Genomic DNA, 18884 nt, shown 5'->3' on the forward strand with positions numbered 1-18884 from the left:
GGACATTCTGGACATTGTTTTCACTTCATCACTTAAATCACTTTAAGCATATTTACACTGCACAAGACATAATGTGGATTGCACAACACTGGTCACTACATTCTCCATTTCCAGTTAATACTTGTACAGCTGCTGTTATTGTGTATATATTTATTTATATTTCTTCATACATTCTTATATAGTTCTATATTGTGTATTTTGTTGTACAGTTATTTTATTTTCAACTTTAATTTATATATTTTATCTTATTATTTCCCAGTTAAATTTACCCTTCATTCTAATTTGTGCTGTACAGTTATTTTATTTTCAACTTTAATTTATATATTTTATCTTATTCTTTCCCAGTTAAATTTACCCTTCATTCTAATTTGTGTTGTACAGTTATTTCATTTTTAACCTTAATTTATATTTTATTCCTTCCTAGTTAAATTTACCCTTTTTAATTTTTCATATTTATTTCCTATCTTATTCATAGCCTTTTCCTTTTTGTTTTCTTTAGGTCACGAGCAGTTGTCCAAGCATTTCACTACATATCGTACTGTGTATGACTGTGTACGTGACAAATAAAATTTGAATTTGAAATGTTTTCATGAATGGTCGAAATGAATTATGATGAATTGTGAATTATTATTATTTCTATCCTTTAATCAGTGAGGTAATAAAGGAACAGTGAACCTAATTTCCTTAGCTTTTGAGAATTGAAACATCTCACATTTCCGACTGGGAACTCGGAAATTACGAATTCCGACTTCATCCGGAACGCATCATGGCCTCTACAGAGATACTTCCGGGTCACGTGTCAAAGAAGTTTCCTAAGCAAAATGGACGAATAGAACGCACCCTGACTTACTCAAGCGATCTGGACTTTCCAAAAAATAATATATATTTATAGGATTGAATGTGCTTTAAAACATCGCTCCACGTAGATTCGACATTCCCGGCAATATTGTCCAGTAAAATAATAAAGTTTCCTTTGGTCCCACCTTCTTAAAAGTAACGGCCAGTCACAGCATTAGTGGTTCAACAAAGCTCTATCTGATAGGCTAGCTAGCCTGACAAGCTGGGTCAGTTATGAATGAAGAGTGGATGTTTCTGACCAATGAGCGTTTAGGACGTAGACGCTAAGCTTATAAATGACAAGGTGACGGTTTAACGCGTCCTGCCTTTTTTGACTGCAGCTGTGCACAAGACCAACTAATTCAGGAGTCCCTGAAATCCGTATCTAACCGGTAATATTTGCCTGTATTACTTCATACACTTCGTCTCTACTCAGTTAAGGCGTTTTATTATTTTTGTTTTCTGGCATTTAAATGGCGTAGTATATCTTATGTTCGTATGTCTAATTGTTAGTGGTAGCATTGGATTGCTAGCATGCTAGGACGTTTATTGAATGATGTGGTTCTGATGAATGACAGAATTGTATTTTTAGCTGCATTCATATACGTGAACTTAGGCTAGTATTAAGATGAAGAGTCAATTTTGCTGTGGTTGTTGCTTCGCCACTCAAGCAACGGGTCCTATGCCGGGTTTATCGCGGACAAGCTACCATGACAGGAAGCTAAACGTAAAGTGTCTGACAGTCTGGGCCTGCCGAGCTTTGAATCAGTACGCGCATGCAAGGACGCCGCTGTGGACACGAGTGGTGTCACATAACCTTTTGTCACTGCATCTTAGCCTGGCTTGAAATGGTTTAGTGTCGTGCGCCGTGCTTGTCGTCTTGGCCTTATGTGCCTGCTTGCTGTCCACTTTTGACCTTCAGGGCTGTGTGCTAAGTAGCTTAGCTCCGGTGCTGCTCTAGGACAATAATTCAACCCCCCTGAGACCCCTGTCTAAGCAGGGGACTTAAAGGATTGAAACTAAGTTGTTGGTTTTTTTCCTCAGTAAACTGGCCTTTAAAAATAAAAAATTACGGCTCTGTTCACAGTAAGTAGAAATGTCCTGAATTGTCTCAAAGCCATTCGTTGTGCAACGTAAGTGGACATCTATTAGTTTGTTTAGAGTTGACCCTGATAGTAAGCATTCAAATTGGATTAGATGAGGTGCATCAGGCAACAGCAAGCCCATCAGTTTTTGCTATCATACCCGTCCTGTATTTGAAATGGCTCTTCCTTTATTAAATTTAAAAAAACAACTTACAAGATCAATTTTGCACATGGAAACTATCCACAGTATGTCTTTCAAGATGTGCAAGTAAAAGGGTGCAGAACTGGGATCTATACCTTGTCAGTTCTTGGGGTTTTTATTCTTTGAAACAAATATGAACATTGTTAAATCCCATCTTTCCCCAAAAAATGTTTATCCACTTTCCCACATCACCATGACTGTTGTATATCCAAATTAATTGTGGCTTGCCTAAATGCATACCTGCCAAGTTTTTGAAGGTCACTTCTGCCTTCTCTAACTGAAGATACTGTGTCACCTTGGACTGAATCCTTCTCACTATCTAGAAATGAATGTGTCGGAACACTAACTTTAAAAATTTTCTCTCTAGATTCCAGCCATGTATCTCTGCACCAAGTTTGTCACTTCTCCTGCTGTGGTATGTTACCTGATAACGTGATAGTTAAATCATCATGTTCTTCATTAATTCATGTTTTAATTGTTTGGGGTGAAACATAAACCGTTCAAGTTTCAATTGGTTTTATTTTCATGCAAAGACTTATCAGTTACTTGGAATATTTTACCACAGGGATGTGAAAGTAGTGTTAACATAATATGATCAAATCATGCAGCTTGAACAGTGGCATTGCCAGCTAAAAACCTTTAACGGCATCTTGATGTACAGTGCAAAACTCACTGTGCCAACTGGGTTGGGCGATTTGCTTCATAGTCCAGTCATGCTGTTGCGTGTTGATGTTCACGCCAAAATATAACACTTGTGCTGTTTCGAAAATGCTGTGAAGAGCTTTAAATTAAACACAAATATATTCATTATCACTTAACCCGGTGCTTGGTTCTTCTCTTGGTTGCTCAGATTGTTTACTTGTAATGTTTTGGTCTGCTTACAGCTGCGTGGGGGTTCCAGAGTCCTGACACGGCCAGTCACAGTTTCTCTCTTCAACAGACCTGAAGGCACAGTGGAGCAACAGGTCAATACTTTAACTGAATCACTGCACTGTTCACTTGCAACATGTAAAATCAGTACTGTGATGTGCTTATGGGATGAGTGACATGACTCAAAACTAATTTAATAGTTTTACACTGAGTGGTGGTTTCCAAAAGTAATTTCAAGGATCTTGTTTATCTTGTTTAGATGCAATCAGTTTGTTAGTTAAAGGCTGCAAATGTTTCAAATTGTTAATGTAATACTCATAAACATGCATTTTCTTTTGTCTTCACCCAGGCCCTGTTGCCAGTCAGCCAATCTGCAGTCCTGACCCGCTCCTTCCGGACCAGCACCATTTCCTGTGATATTGACACTGCTGCCAAGTTCATTGGTGCTGGTGCTGCCACAGTTGGTGTGGCTGGTTCTGGAGCTGGAATCGGAACAGTGTTTGGCAGCCTTATCATTGGCTATGCCAGGTAATGTTTTTATGCATCAGCTTGAAGGGTTGCATAGTTGTTTTGGGGGGGAGGGGAGACTACCAGTAGTGTCTGTTTTAAAACTTCACTAATTTGAAGACTTGAAAGCTGGTCAAGCTGTCATCAGTTCCTTATTTGCATCGACAGACATTGGAAGAGTCATTTTAAGCATCTGACTAACGCTCTGTCTTTACATCTATAGCAACATATGAATGCTTCATTTCTCTCACTAAAATGAGCAGCAACACATACTATTAATGGCTGATTGCTTCAAGCCATTGAATAAAACTAATAATGGACAGAATATGCTGGCTTGCTAAATTCTCTTTAAAACCCTTGTTGTCCTTGGGTCATTTTTGTCCTCTAAAGAAATCTTTTGCTATCAAAAATGTGTTTTTATTAATCAAATGGTCTGAAAATAGAAGATATTCATGCTATGCATGATTGGAATAAATTTTAAGTAGTTTGATTTATTTATGGGGTTTTTATTGGATTTTATAACACCTGTGGTCCTCGTGGACAAAATGATCAGAAGTACAAAGTGTTGCAAGGAGCTGTATTTTCACACCATACTGCTTTCAAACCTCTTTGATCTTGGATTACTGATGTGTGGGGTCAAGCACTGGTCACAACAACAGGCAGCACAATGAGGAGGCAGATGCTCTATATTCAATGAAATTTTATTTATACTGCGCCAAATCATAACAGTCGCATCAAGGTGCTTCGTATTGTAAGGTAGACCTTACAATAATACATACACAAAGTATGCTCACAAGCCTCCATTGCACTGAAGATTTGCATACTTTGCACAACATGGTAAAATAAGAGTATGCTCATCAAAGCAATGACCAGTAAGACAAAAGCATATATTGTCCTCTAGTATAATGAGGGAGAATCACTGTTCAGGAAGATCCAGGGTTAGAAAATAAAGAAAATATTGTCCATTTTTAGAGCACATGCTACCCTTTCTCTGAAAAAGCACATCACCCACCTGCAGAAGTGGATGAAGAATCTGAACTATGTTCAAGTAGGTTCTCAGGCATCCAGGACATGGTAGTCTGAGGAGCTTGGAAAGAAAGTGACTGGGCTTAGCAGAATTAGCAGAGGACCTGCTCTATAGCCAACTCAATGACAAAGGAGGGACAATGAGAGAGGAAGGAAAAATGGATCAAATGCAGCTGTAGGCATATGTGGGTATGTTGATTCTTACGGCCGTGCATCCAGTAGAGTCGCTACGGCCAGTTTATGACATCCTGAGTCTGGTAGAGAAGTTTTCATACTAACACAATATTAATCATAGAAGCACAAAAAGGTTATATTTCTTGATAAAGACACAATAGATGATCGTTCATGACACAAACGTGCTCCCATTTGAGGTGTATGCAACAAGTGGGTGTTTCTCCTGCTGTGATGTGAGATCCTGGTACTGATGTGACTGTATGAGCACCAAGTCCCCTTCAGAGGACTCTGTCCATTCCAACAGAACATCCCAAGTAAACCAGGGAACTATGAGATAAAACCATGGGCAGTATATGATGCCAGGTCCAGCTGTACATGGAACATGCTAGTGCACAATGGCAAACAGTCTGTCCTGTAGCCAGGACACATGAGTTGTCCCTAACATTGCAGGCCTGCAACTGCAGAAAAGAATGCTGTCCATGATGGGACCAGTGCAGAGGAATAAACATGAGTTTCCTCCTGCACTTGTGTCAAATATGGACACGCCTTTGTCCTCATGAAAGTTTGCCTTCACTCAGACCCATGCCGTGGTGTCCTACCATGCCAAAATATAGAAAACTGTCAGGTAATGAGTTGGAATAAAGTTGAATAAAACCTTGAAACACAGAGATGGATGATATTTTATACTTGTTGCTTTATAAACGGTCAAAGCAAACGGGGTCATTTTTGAGCCCAGAGGACAAAAGATGTGATTATTTGCTGCCAGTAAAAAACTTGAAGTAGTTTAAAAACAGCTTTCTAAATTAACTTTGACATAAACTCGTCTGTGATAATCTGTTAAAGCAACAGACTCTGGTTGTGAAACAATAATCACAATAACTGATGATTTAATTTATTTTTTACCCGAAAACAAAGAAAATTCATTTTTATGATGTTTTTATCAGACTTAAATTTGAAATGGAATAAAAGAAATTGTATCAAAATGTTTGAATTAAGTGGGGCGATCGTGGCTCAAGAGTTGGGAGTTCGCCTTGTAATCGGAAGGTTGCCGGTTTGAGCCCCGGCTTGGACAGTCTCGGTCGTTGTGTCCTTGGGCAAGACACTTCACCCGTTGCCTACTGGTGGTGGTCAGAGGGCCCGGTGGCGCCAGTGTCCGGCAGCCTCGCCTCTGTCAGTGTGCCCCAGGGTGGCTGTGGCTACAATGTAGCTTGCCATCACCAGTGTGTGAATGTGTGCGTGAATGGGTGAATGACTGGATATGTAAAGCGCTTTGGGGTCCTTAGGGACTAGTAAAGCGCTATATAAATACAGGCCATTTACCATTTTACCATTTACCATTTTTAATTAAGTGGGGGAAAAATCCACTTCATATTAATTAAGTATCAATCAAACCAGATGGGGACATTTTTGACCCCTGAGGACCACAGGTGTGATTATGTGCTGCCATTTAAAAAAAAAAAAAAAAAAAAATTTAAATGGTTCAAAAAAACTTTCTCACTAAAGTTCAACATACAGCACTCTGTAGTTAGTCAAAATTATCTAAACAATTAAATATTTTATTTTGTTTATTTCCACTCGAAAACATTGTGTTTTCTGGTGGGCACCAGACCTTTATGTAAACAAGGTCTGGTGGCCCTAAAATGTATAATGTAGGGTAAATTTTGTGTTAATGTGTTGGTCTTAAGTAAAACTATGGTGTAACACTGAATTGATTGACAATTTATACTTTTAAAAAAAACACTCAAATGAAGTGGGGACATTTTTGACCCCTGAGGACCACAGGTGTATGGAAATCGGGAGGACATTATGAGGGTTAAATCAGTCTGGAAATTGAACTTTTGAAATCCCATCCAAGAAAATGTGCCTGAGAGCTGCTTGATCTCAGAACAAACTGAAAATCAGGTTGTAGTATAAATAGTTGCATGATGGAAGAAAAAACAAAAAAACCCCCATAAATCTGTGGGCTTATGTGGAAAGTGGGTTCTTGAAGCACTTTGTACTAAAATGTTAGTTGGTGCATTATCACTCTGCTGGTGACAGAATCAGGGAGTTTTTGTCTTGTAGGTAAGGCTGTGTATACATTTCCACCAGGATTAACTACATTACTGCAGTCGTTAACATTAAATGCAGGAAGAAAAGCTAAAAGTGGCATACTAACACGATCCCCAACTAGACTTTGAGATGTGTCAATGTGAAATTAATGGTCCATTTTATTACTAACAGTAAAACCCCTGAAAATTCCATAAATAACTATAAGCTCTTAGACCAAAATCTGTCAGAAATGTTGCAAAGAGTGTAACTGGTACATTTCTTGTTGTAGATGGTGAAACTTTGTGCTAAAATTGGTACTACAGGTCTGTTGTTCGAGGGGGTGTAAAAGTGACCCTGCAAGATGACCTACATGTATTTAGTTGTAATGGAACAGAATCTGAATGTATCCTTGTACCTGTCTGCTCTCCTTCACAGGAACCCTTCCCTGAAGCAGCAGCTCTTCTCCTACGCCATCCTAGGCTTTGCTCTATCTGAGGCTATGGGCCTCTTCTGTCTGATGGTGGCATTCCTAATTCTGTTTGCCATGTAAACCTGGAAATGCACCCAATACCTCCTTCACTTCAACCCCTTGTTCTCCACTTCCTTGCTTTGTCACTACCTTCCTTCCAAAGGGAAGAGGGCTTTCTCAGAACCAGAACTCTGAACAAGCTCCCAGGCCATTCCAATCAACAGAAAATATTAAAGGAAAATATTTACAACTGAGGTTGAGCCTAAAGTCTAACATTTTTATGTTCCTACAGTTATTTGTTTTTGATATAAGGCTTCATTTGGTGGGGGGGGGACACTGTCCTTCAAAAATAAATGGGTTTAATCTAATATTGCTAAGTGTCAGCTCTTTATAGGATGAATGATGCTCTGTCATGCAGGATTTGTTTGCATTTCATGTCTTTCATCAGCAGCACACAACTTTCAAAGAGCTGTCTGCAGTACATGGGTCAAAGTGTTTAATTTCATACAACTTTATTAGGCTCTTGACACATTATGACCATATAGGGAAGAAAAGGTCAAATATGTTTTAAAATGAAACAACATATAAAATAAAAATGGAAATCACTGACTTAACAGGAGTCCATACAGCCATGATGCAGCCCATTAGAGCAACGCTAGATTGAAAATGACATGGATGCTTAAACAGTTGTCAAATCATGTCACATCCTCTGACCTTACTGAGTGGAGGTTCTGGTTTACATCTGCCAATTTCCAGTGCCTTTCCCTTCTCAACATCTCTTCATTATGGTATGAAAGAAGGCACATGGTTTAAGTTGGAACCAACTTTGTATGATCAACTTCTTAATTATAAACCCCTCATGGTAAGATTCCCTCAGCAACCCTTAAATGTATCAAATTTTAAGATTTAATGCAAGTTTTCTTGAACTTTAAGCACAGTCAGCTCTATCGTGATTTGAACCACTGTAGCTATTTGCATCAGTGATTCAAAAGGAGTTTGTTATACAACAGTGTCATTACATTTCATCCATCTCAGTCCTTAAAGTCTGACTACCAAATGTGAGTGACCCTATCAGATAAAATTATGCCAACCTGGAAAGTTGAGTAAATAGTTACTAAATGAGTAAAATTAAAATAAAATGCATAATCTCAGAATTTTATGTCCTCAATCACATAGTAAAATAAAAGGTGATTATTTTACTTGTCTATGGCAGCTTTATTTCATTAGCTCATGGTGTTTAAAAGAAGTGAGCCAACCCAAAAAATTATGAGTCGTTCAACTATTAAATGAATGTACTAGCAATAACCTGCCCTGTGGACAGAAATAACTGGCAAGGCAGTCCTTTACCTCAAGGGAATGAACAGCAACACTTGCCATTTCCATCGACTATTTGTGGACTTGTATGTCAATCGTACTCGCACTATATTGTCAAAAATATTCACTCACCGATCCAAATCATTGAACTCGGGCGTATAAAGTCAAGCATGCGGGCTGCTACAAACATTTGTCAAAGAATGGGTTGCTACCACAAGTAGAGTTGATTCCACCATGGTACCGTGATAGGACACCTCTGGTGCCACAATTAGGTGTGATATTTCTTTGTTACTAATTATTCTGGAGTTAACCGCTGGTTGCATTGTAACAAAGTGGAAGCCATTGAGAACAACAGGAACTCTGCTGTTTTTGTGTGGCCTACCACTTTGTGGCAGAGTCAGTGGAAGCTTAGGCATCTAGTGTGCAGAGGTCACCAACTTTCTGTAGAATCAATAGCTGCAGATCTCCAAACTTAATTTGGCCTTCAGATGGATCAAGAACCGTGCATGGGGAGCTTCATGAAATGGCAGCTGCACCCAAGCCTTACATCACCAAGAGCAAAGCATTGGATACACAACCACTGAATCTTTGTTGTTGTTTGCACAACAATGGAATTGGATCATATTGAGTCTCCTGCAATAATAACTCCTTCCATCAAAATAACAGAGCAATTACACTGCTATTGCATATTTGCCTAAAGCTAGTCTCAGAGCAGCAACGTTATAGTTCGATTGAGCACTTAGTGCCATTACTGCCCTAGAGGAGAAAGTTGTTAGTCCCTGCCTCCTGTTTTGCTCCTGCCAGAGGGCAAGAGCTCCGACGGAGTAGCCTGGATGAGTTGGGTCCTTGATGTTTTTTGCCTTGTCAGACACTGAGAGGTTCTTGCAAGGTCGGGATGGGGTGGCCGGTACTTCCTTAGGCAATGGTGGTAACCTTTTTGAAGTGCCTTCTTTTCTGTGCTGTAGTGCAACTGCTGTACCACACACATACAAAAGGTGAGTATGCTTTCAATGTAGTAGCAGTAGAAGGCCAGTAGCAGCACCAGGGTAAATCTTATTACGTTACGGACACGGCTGTGCCTTTATCACCTTTGTAATGTAATCAGATCAGTCAGGAAGACGGGTGCCTGTAAAACATGCAGATTTTAAAAAATAAATGCAAATCTAAAATCAACACAAACACTCATATTTCTTAAAGTTTTGCAATTAAAAAACTGCAGGTATACAAGTCTAAGGGGACTGTGATTACACAAATATTTGTGTGGTATCTACAGTGCAGATATGTGTTTTTAAAGTATTACAGTAGTACTAGAAGACTATTCTTCAAGACAAGAGTGCCTGTGCTGTGACAATGTCTCAATAGCACTAAATTGTTCAATCAATTGCGCAAAAGATTTCCACAAGTGGTGCCCTCTATTGAAGAGTCACCACTGGAGGAATCCTCACAAGTTACCTGCTGATGAAAAGTGGCTGTATGGTTGTCCCATTCTTCCTCAAATCTATACTAACTCCTTAGTCTTGAAGATGTCAAATAGACAACTGCTCCAGCTCATCCCTATAAGGGGATTCACCCCGGCCAAACATGAGTCTAACCACTGTGGTGTCAATCACAAACTTCATGAAGTCTGTGAGGGAGGATGGTATTGAAAGCTGAGCTATCATCCATGAGGAGCATTCTGCAGGCTGTCTTGGTTTTGTGCCAGATATGATGAGGACAGCTTCAGGATATGTACTCTGTTGTTTGGTGATGGTGTTATAAAGATGGCCAATGGCTGCACTAGGACTGGCATCTGGTGGTATATTTACAGCAGTAGGAAGTATGACAGTAAACTCCTGTGGCAGATTTATGGGTCTATATTTGATAAACACACTCAAATCATCTGAGCAGTGCCTACTTATCACAATTACACTGGTGCATCATCTGTTTATATATATATATGCATATCCCACCTCCTTTGCTCCTACCAGATGCCTTACTCCTATCATGTTGAACTGTTGTGTAGCCTGTTAAGATAATCACAGTGTCTCCATTAACAGCAGAATGCAGTTGTCCCAGCTCATCTTGTTTGTTGATATTTACAGCCTTAGTTTATCCACCTTGTTGGTGAGGGATCTTGGATTTGTGAGAAGGATACTGTCAAGCGGTGGTTTTCATTTTGGTGTGTTATTAGGGGTCCCAGTGTCCCATCACATTTTCCAGCCAACACTAACCTTCTGAGAAAGGCCTCTAGAGGTTAGGTGTGTGTAACCTTTAGAGTACTTTCTCTGAAGTATCTTCACATAACCTGAGAAAATTCTTTAAAAATTCTTTTTACTTTTAACTTTACAAAGTTTTAGTGCAATGTACAAAACAGAGTACTTCAGAATTTTCACATTATTTTCATGTTATGGTTTCCTCCCTACATATAACATATTATAGTGCAACACCTGACAGAACAGAACAATACAGACACAACAGTGCAAAAGAAAAGTGCAACAATGACAGTGGGTTGTGCGAAAAGACTGAACATTGTGCAAAAAGTAACTTGATGTTTGAAGGTGTGTGTGTGTGTGTGTGTGTGTGTGTGTGTGTGTGTGTGTGTGTGTGTGAGACTGTGCAGTGATGTGTATGAGGGTGTGTGTGTGTGTGTGTCAGTCACTGAGTGTTCAGGAGTCTGACGGGGGAAGAAACTGTTTTGCAGTCTAGCAGTGAGGGCCTGAATGCTCCGGTACCTCTTTCCAGAAGGCAGCAGGGTGAAGAGTGTGTGTGAGGGGTGTGTTTGGTCCTCCATAATGCTGGTGGCTTTGCAGATGTCTGTGATGGAGGGAAGAGAGGCTCCAATGATTTACTCAGCTGTTCTCACTATCCATTGTAGGGTATTGCGATCTGATACGGTGCCGTTACCATACCAGACAGTGATGCAGCTGCTCAGTGTCTCTGTAGAAGGTGATGAGAATGGGTGTTGGGAGATGGGCTTTTCTCAGCTTCCGCTGGAAGTAATGACACCTCTGGGCCTTCTTAGTTATGGAGCTGGGGTTGAGGGACCAGGAGAGGTTCTCCACCAGGTGGACACCAAGGGATTTGGTGCTCTTGACGACCTCCACAGAGCGTCCATCGATGTTAAGTAGACAGTGATCTCTCTGTGCTCTCCTGAAGTCGACAATCATCTCTTTTGTTTTGTCCACGTTCAGAGACAAATTGTTGAATCTACAATAGTCTGTGATCCTCCATCAGTTCACCTCTCTGTATTCATCGCTCTTGCTGGTGAGACCCACCACAGTCGTCAGACTTGATCATGTGATTCGAACTGTGCATTGCTGCACAGTCATGAGTCAGCAGAATGAACAATTATACTGTCATAGTCTGCACATAATGACTGAGCAGTAGCAATGCCAAATTTGGTAGATAATTGAGAAAAACTTGCAAATTGTCCATCTGCATATAATTGCACAAAAGATTTGAGACCCTTAGAGTGCCAGAAGTGAGCCCGCAGACCAAGGCTCTTCCTAACCTGAGACCAAATTTTAAGAGTATGATGGCTATTATTACTATTACTATTATTATTACTAGGTAAAGAGAGCCTCGCCTCTGTCAGTGCGCCCCAGGGCAGCTGTGGCTACAATGTAGCTTGCCATCGCTAGTGTGTGAATGTGTGTGTGAATGGGTGAATGACTGAATGTAGTGTGAAGCGCTTTGGGGTCCTTAGGGACTAGAAAAGCGCTATACAAATGCAGGCCATTTACCATTTACCATAAAGACAAAGAAAGAGGAAGTGATGAGCCTGAAGTTGCAGGTAAATAAATCTTCCTGTTTGAATGAGACTAAATGGCAATGACGGTTCAAGGTAGTAGTGTCTCCATTACAACATACACCTGATATTTGTGGATTGGAGATCCAGCTTAAGTCTTTGAAGAAGAGCTCTTCTCAAAATTGATGTTTACCATTTCAAATAAATGAGGTTATTAAGGAAGCGAGAGATTTAAAAAAGGATTTGGGAATCAGGATGGGAAGGTAAATGGACTGATTCTTATACAGCGCTTTTCTACAGGGTGGGCCATTTATATGGATACACCGTAATAACATGGGAATGGTTGGTGATATTAAAGTCCTGTTTGTGGCACATTAGTATATGTGAGGGGGCAAACTCCTCAAGATGGGTGGTGACCATGGGGGCCATTTAGAAGTCGGCCATCTTGGATACAACTTTTGTTTTTTAAATAGGAAGAGGGCCATGTGACACATTAAACTTATTGGTAATGTCACAAGAAAAACAATGGTGTGCTTGGTTTCAACGTAACTTTATTCTTTCATAAATTATTTACAAGTTTCTGACCACTTATAAAATGTGTTCAATGTGCTGCCCATTAGGACTGGGCCATATCATACCGTTCACGGTAATACCGGTATAATGTTGGGCAACGACAAGAAAATTAAATATTGCGATAGAATTTGGGTAAAACGCCAGGCGCTGTGCCTTTGTTTTCATACGCACATGGCGGAAAAAGTGTGCCGGCGGCGACGGAGAATGAGGAGGGCGAAAGAGGATCGTTGAATGAAACGGATGAACCAGAAGTGGTTTGTAAAAATGCTGCAGCTTCAGTGGTGTGGAACTGGCAGAGGTGGGTAGTAACGAGCTACATTTACTCCGTTACATTTACTTGAGTAAGTTTTGGAAAAAAAATGTACTTTTAAAGTACCTTTTTTGCATGATACTTTTTACTTTTACTTGAGTACATTTGTGAAGAAGAAACGATACTTTTACTCCGCTACATTTGCAAAATTCGACTCGTTACTTTTTTTTAATAATTAATTTCACACATTGGATAATACTACTAATATAAATTATGGATCATGCCGCCACTGGAGCTACCGGTAACTCTTTCACCAATCAGACGTAGCCATGCGGTCACATGACCAGATATAAAATGGCAGGCCAAGTAGCCCAAGCCTTTCAACTTCCAAAGACGGACAGAAGAAATACATCAAAAAATGGCAACCGTCTCCGCTAACACTGAACAGGACAAACACCCTTGGCCGCATATGCAAAGCATGTTTCGCTTTAAAGGAGTACAAAAGGACAGCTATATAATGCGATGTCTTCTGTGTGAGCCAAAGCAAACCGACGTTTCAGTGTCGGTTTGCTCAACATCTAACTCAACATCTAGCTCAACTCAACTCAAACCTGAGGAAACATGTTTTAAGTTTGCTTTAAATTCCTTTTTTAGCTGTGGTTAAGTGGATGTCAGTCTTACAGCTGCTGTGTCGAGCTTGATTCCTTGAGAGTCGGTGTACTACAACTTTTTGATGTGTCCATAGTCCAACACACATGAATTAAATGGCTGAATTTTGCCACCTCAGTATGCAGTCAAGTACCATAGAGTCTTGCTAATGTCCTAACAAGCAATAATTCGGCGTTTCGCGGTGAGGACATGTTTAATGGTTTCAGGACACTGGTCCTCGAAGACTGGAGCTTGACACCCGTGGGTTAAAGAACCACAGTCTTAGGTCTTGCCCATATTAAAAATGAGATGATTTAAAAAAAAAATATGCACATATCCAGAATCACTCCCTTTCTCCTAGAAACCACATTAGTAATGTTGAAATCTCCCAATTCTTTGAATCTTTGGGCTGAAGGAAGGACAATACTCGGTGTATTTATGCTCAATCAACAATCATTTATTTCCATACAATTCAACACTTAAGAGCATAAGGACCATCATGATGGGGAGACATGCCTGAAGAGGGTCACAGCAAGTCTCAAAATGGTGACGGGTTGCTCAGCTTTTTATAGTCTCTAGTGGCCCCCATCTAGTCGTAAAAGCCAAAACATCACATTCTTTCTCTGTTACAGCGCCTAAGTTATGACCTCGGCAGTTGTCTCTCTGCTTTCTGTAAGGTGGGGGTGTGGAATGTGGTCTGTCTATCTCCCCTATCTTAGACACAGATTCTCCTGCTTACAATCTTCTCTTCATGATTCAACAATTAAGCATGTAACACATTCACAGCAGATCAAGGATACACTTATCTAATAAACTAATAAGTGAATATGTTCTGTTAACTCAAAAGTATAACGAGAACTAAACTACATACAGCTCACACACTCTATATTAAAGGGTATAATATGATCTACAGCAGTATTCTAATTCAACTACTTTGATTACATATATAAGGTAACATATAATAACAGAATAATCTAATAATTCCCCCTTTTGATCTCTTAAAAGAGATCACTTATAACATGCACTCCAGGGTCGCAAGGTCCAGTTCTTCTTGGTCCTGAGGCCCTCTGTCCCCCTTTAACGGGTGGACCATATGTGGGATGACCTCTGTGTTCACGCAGTTCAGATGCAAGCAAAGTTAGATTTACGACCATAACAGCAGTTACAGATGACACTCCCATCACTCCCCAATTCTCCCACAGCTTTATTTTGGTGCTCCAGTTTTCCACCCCCTTTTTAAAGCCACCTTATACCTTTCAAACGTACTTAGACTAGAACCTCTGTCTAAGGAGCTTTTAACCTTTATTTTTATTGCTGCAGCTACCAGTGTCTTCCAGTTGGGTGATTCTCAGCTTCTTTCTTCGACCTCCGGGGTTAGACCACCCTTTAGTCATTGCACAGTTCTGGGGATTATTCTGCCCCGATTTCAAACAAGGATCTGTGTGTTTTGGGGTCACCACCGTGTCCCCCTTTTTGCCAAGAGGCTCTTGAACCTCGTTGGTCTGGTGTTCCTGGTTTTCGCCAACCCCTTCATGGTTATTGCTGTGTTTATGGGATCCATCTTCTCCAGGAGCCCAAACGCCATGACATTTGACCCCAGTTGCTGTCTCGGCAGTCCCTACATCTGTCTCTGCTGTGAAGGGTCCTCACATCTCCGTGTCCCCGTCTGGTGTCTGTTCCTTTCTCTGCAAGAGACAGAAAACCAAAACACCTCTCTCCCTAGCCTTGATAATCTAATATTGTTATCCATTGTTGTTCTAATGATTCAAATTTGGTTTAAAATATTATGTTCAGGACTCTTTGACCCAGGGACTTATTCTAATCATGATCTATGTGTGTGTAAAAGAAATCAAAAATTAGTGAACCATTTCTAAGTCTAACACATTATATGCTTAAGTTTTACCATAGCTAAATTATTAAACACTCAAATAACGTCATAAGATGTTCATAAAACCATTGTTTGATGTTCGGACTCAACTTCCCCCTTTTTGACACACTCCCATGTGTCAATTCATTGGAGCTAGACAATTAAAAGAGAAGGTTAGTGACATCATATCTCAGAAAGTATCAGAAATTCTTCTCTCGAGTACCGTTGCTCCAGCCTTGTCATCCCAGAGGATCCTCAATCCCGGAAATTTCCCTTCTCCTCATGTAATAAAGTCTGACATCCTTCCATGCCCTGGTAACTGGTCCATCCAGAGCTGTAACATTTTGAAATGTACATACAACAAGCCAAAACACACCTTGGTCACACCAACCCTTTTCTGCCCTGAAGATGTCCAACGCCATCTTAGTCTGGACCAGGGTTGTAATAGTTTTGCAATTTTCATTAGTTTTTATTTTTATTTAGCTTCGACTTCAGATTTTCAATTTTATATCAGTTTTAATCAGTTTTTACCACTTGTTTGCTAGTTTAGTTTAGTTTTGATTAGTTTCAGTTATAGTTTTAGTTGTGTCTGCAATAATTAAGTGTAGCAAAATCCCAGTCCCATCATATCAGTCATGCTCTTGTGCTTGTCCTTGGATATTGTGACTATTAACTCTTGCAGCACCGGGTGCTCCTAGTTTTGTTCAAGTGAATTTATAAACTTTGTGAAGGGAATTGACTCCTCTGCACACTGGAATAAACATAATCAACCTGATCCACATTTTACTGCGTGTTATTTCACCATCTTATTGATTCAAATGCTCCATCCTTATGTGGTTTGCGACATTATGTTTATCCACTCTGTCTCTAAATGTTTGAAGAATTTTCAAGTTTGGGGTCAAATTTTAAGAATTTGACCATAAGTGAAAGTTATGGTGTCATCACCCCCGTCGGGGCTTACCTTTCCCAGTTGTGATGATATTCCTCCCTATTCTTTGCAAATACCCCCTGTTGGTGGCGAGAAACTGTTGGTGTGGTCAAGTGGGTGCTATAGAAACAAAAGCTCAGGACAGAACAGTTATCAGTCATGTACTTCATACAAATTTTGCATATGTTTTATTTCATATTGATCCTCTGAGTGTAATGGTACATTTTAATTTGAATTTATCCAAACTAAACACAATATTTTCTTTATTTACTTTGCTCTTGTTCTTTTGCAGTACCACATCCTATCAAATGTCCCTGTCAATTATATTCTACATTTAATAACTTACTATTTCAAGTGAGAACCTAAATCACGTGGACCAATGTTCATTATTGCATATCTCTATTCTGAATGTGGCCAGTCATTCATAGGTATTGTTAAAGTTTTGGCGATTTTCCTCTATAAAATTTAATTGACTTTTTACAGTGGCCTGCTATGGTTAATAGTAACATATTCCAGTCATGAGTGATATCAATAGTTTTCTCCACTGTAACATTTGGCATTCCCAATAATATAACATGATACCTTAATCAAAACACAGCTAATATAGCACAGTTTTCTTAATGCAAACAAGAGTAACTCAGCATTACCAACCCAAGAGTTAAGTCTGCAGTTCCACACTCTCATGTGAAGCCACAGTCTCCTCCTCCAGCCTCTCTTATCCTCCTGCTCCTGAAAAAACAAAACAAAGCGAAGCATCCACCCTTCTCTTGTCCGCTGGGTGAATTGTTTATTGGCATTTATTAATCCTAAAGTTGATGCAGTCATTGTCTCAGTATCAAGTCAGTCAAAACTTTTAGTCGTCAGTCCATCACAGTCCATTCACATGCATACCTCCACACCCATTCATACCAGATTTTGCTGATAATGGAGTCTCTCGCGCACCCTATTCGAGCATCCATCATCAGCAAGATGACGTCATTATTTTAAAAGGAAAACAATTCCTTGTTGTTTTTTTTTTTTTCTTTTTTGACCGGATTGACTCGGTGCAATCCTTTTAGATCAGTGTTCCCTATAAGTGAATTTCTCCCAAGCCAATTACAATCATGGAGAAGCACACTTTGCAACTGTTTACAGTAATAATATTTCATAGCGCTTTAAATTTCAATCTTTCAGGCCTGGTTTAAAGAGCGGATTGTTAAATCATGAACTCACAAAATATCAACATATCACCACCGGTGGATCACACCTCTCAGATGTTTTTTCTTCAGTGCACTGTAACAAAAACGAAAACAGACGTAACCAACAAAATACTAATAGAAATAACACAAACTAGGGCCCGTTGCAGACATGTCCAAGCATAAAACTATCCCTCTCTCGCTTACGAGAAAGAACACAAGCCAAAGCTCACTGATAACATCAAGCTAGCGCTAAGCAAAACCAAAAAATCAACCAGAAATTCACAGGAACGTTTTGCTTCCTGCCGGGACAATATTGTGTGGGGATGAGAAGCTCAGGTGCCGTAACACCTTTTGTTCCTCCTTGAATTAAATTTCAATCACAGAAAATGCCGTACTCCAACCTAAACTTACACTATTAATTCATCATTTTTCACTCTGTGCCACTGTTCCTCATCAGGGCTGTGTGAAGCACAGCAAAGAATTCAGTCAAGGCCTTGAGCCATAAACAGACATCACGCACAGACATTGTTTTCATAACCAAACCGTTTTAGACCTTATTCCTAAAATCTACATAAATGCCCTCTGAGTGACATATAACACATTCTAAGTAATCAATGGTAATCAATGGCTCCTCATAAAAATTATGCATTGGGATGTTTGTGTGCAGCATTTTGCATATCAGCATAAGCAAAGCATTCTTCATTGCATCAGCGTGTGCATGTGTATGTGTGTGCATCACTTCTCAGTGAATCAGCATTCCAATGTGTGTGTGTGTGTATGTGTGTGTGTGTCATTTCTCACTCACTCAACGAGTGCACGTGTTCATGTGTGTATTTCACTTCATTCTGAATCTGTGTGTTTGTAGACGTGTGTGTGTGTGTGTGTGTGTGTGTGTGTGTGTGTGTGTGTGTGTGTGTGTGTGTGTGTGTGTGTGTGTGTGTTCATCACTTTCCTGTTCTGGTGTTCTGGGTAAACCACGGCCTGAAGCGTGCCCTGGGGTCCTGCCCTCCTCCTTTTCAGTTTGTTTGCGACCATTGCTGCTGCTGCTGCTCAAAGTTCAGTCCGTCCTGGTTCTGACCCCAATTGGGGCAGTCCTTTTTCCAGTGTCCATGCTCACCGCAGGTGAAACCTGCATCTTCTTCTGTGTTTTTTGTCCATTCTGAGGTGCCTTCCGACCTCAGTTACTCCTCCGGTGTCG

At 40.1% G+C, this 18884-nt stretch overlaps 1 protein-coding gene across 1 annotated transcript; it reads left to right on the forward strand.

Moving 5' to 3' along the window:
• Positions 1 to 1148: 1148 nt before the first annotated feature.
• Positions 1149 to 8357, forward strand: LOC146633159 (ATP synthase F(0) complex subunit C3, mitochondrial-like). The gene is made up of 5 exons (XM_085352038.1): positions 1149 to 1229; positions 2492 to 2539; positions 3009 to 3089; positions 3344 to 3522; positions 7168 to 8357. The coding sequence occupies exons 2-5, from the start codon at positions 2501 to 2503 to the stop codon at positions 7280 to 7282; spliced, it is 414 nt and encodes a 137-aa protein (XP_085208164.1). The 5' UTR covers positions 1149 to 1229; positions 2492 to 2500; the 3' UTR covers positions 7283 to 8357.
• The last annotated feature ends 10527 nt before the right edge of the window (positions 8358 to 18884 follow it).

This window comes from Diplotaxodon limnothrissa, linkage group LG4 (assembly GCF_057381915.1).
Source record: "Diplotaxodon limnothrissa isolate DT_005_m linkage group LG4, D_limnothrissa_male_GT1.1, whole genome shotgun sequence".
Taxonomy (NCBI): Eukaryota; Metazoa; Chordata; class Actinopteri; order Cichliformes; family Cichlidae; genus Diplotaxodon; species Diplotaxodon limnothrissa.

Excerpts from the sequence above, each read along its gene's own strand:
- LOC146633159 (XM_085352038.1), top strand. The coding sequence starts at position 2,501 with ATGTATCTCTGCACCAAGTTTGTCACTTCTCCTGCTGTG. Across the intron at positions 2,540-3,008 it reads TTGTCACTTCTCCTGCTGTG|CTGCGTGGGGGTTCCAGAGT; the intron begins GTATGTTACCTG and ends GTCTGCTTACAG. Across the intron at positions 3,523-7,167 it reads CTTATCATTGGCTATGCCAG|GAACCCTTCCCTGAAGCAGC; the intron begins GTAATGTTTTTA and ends TCTCCTTCACAG.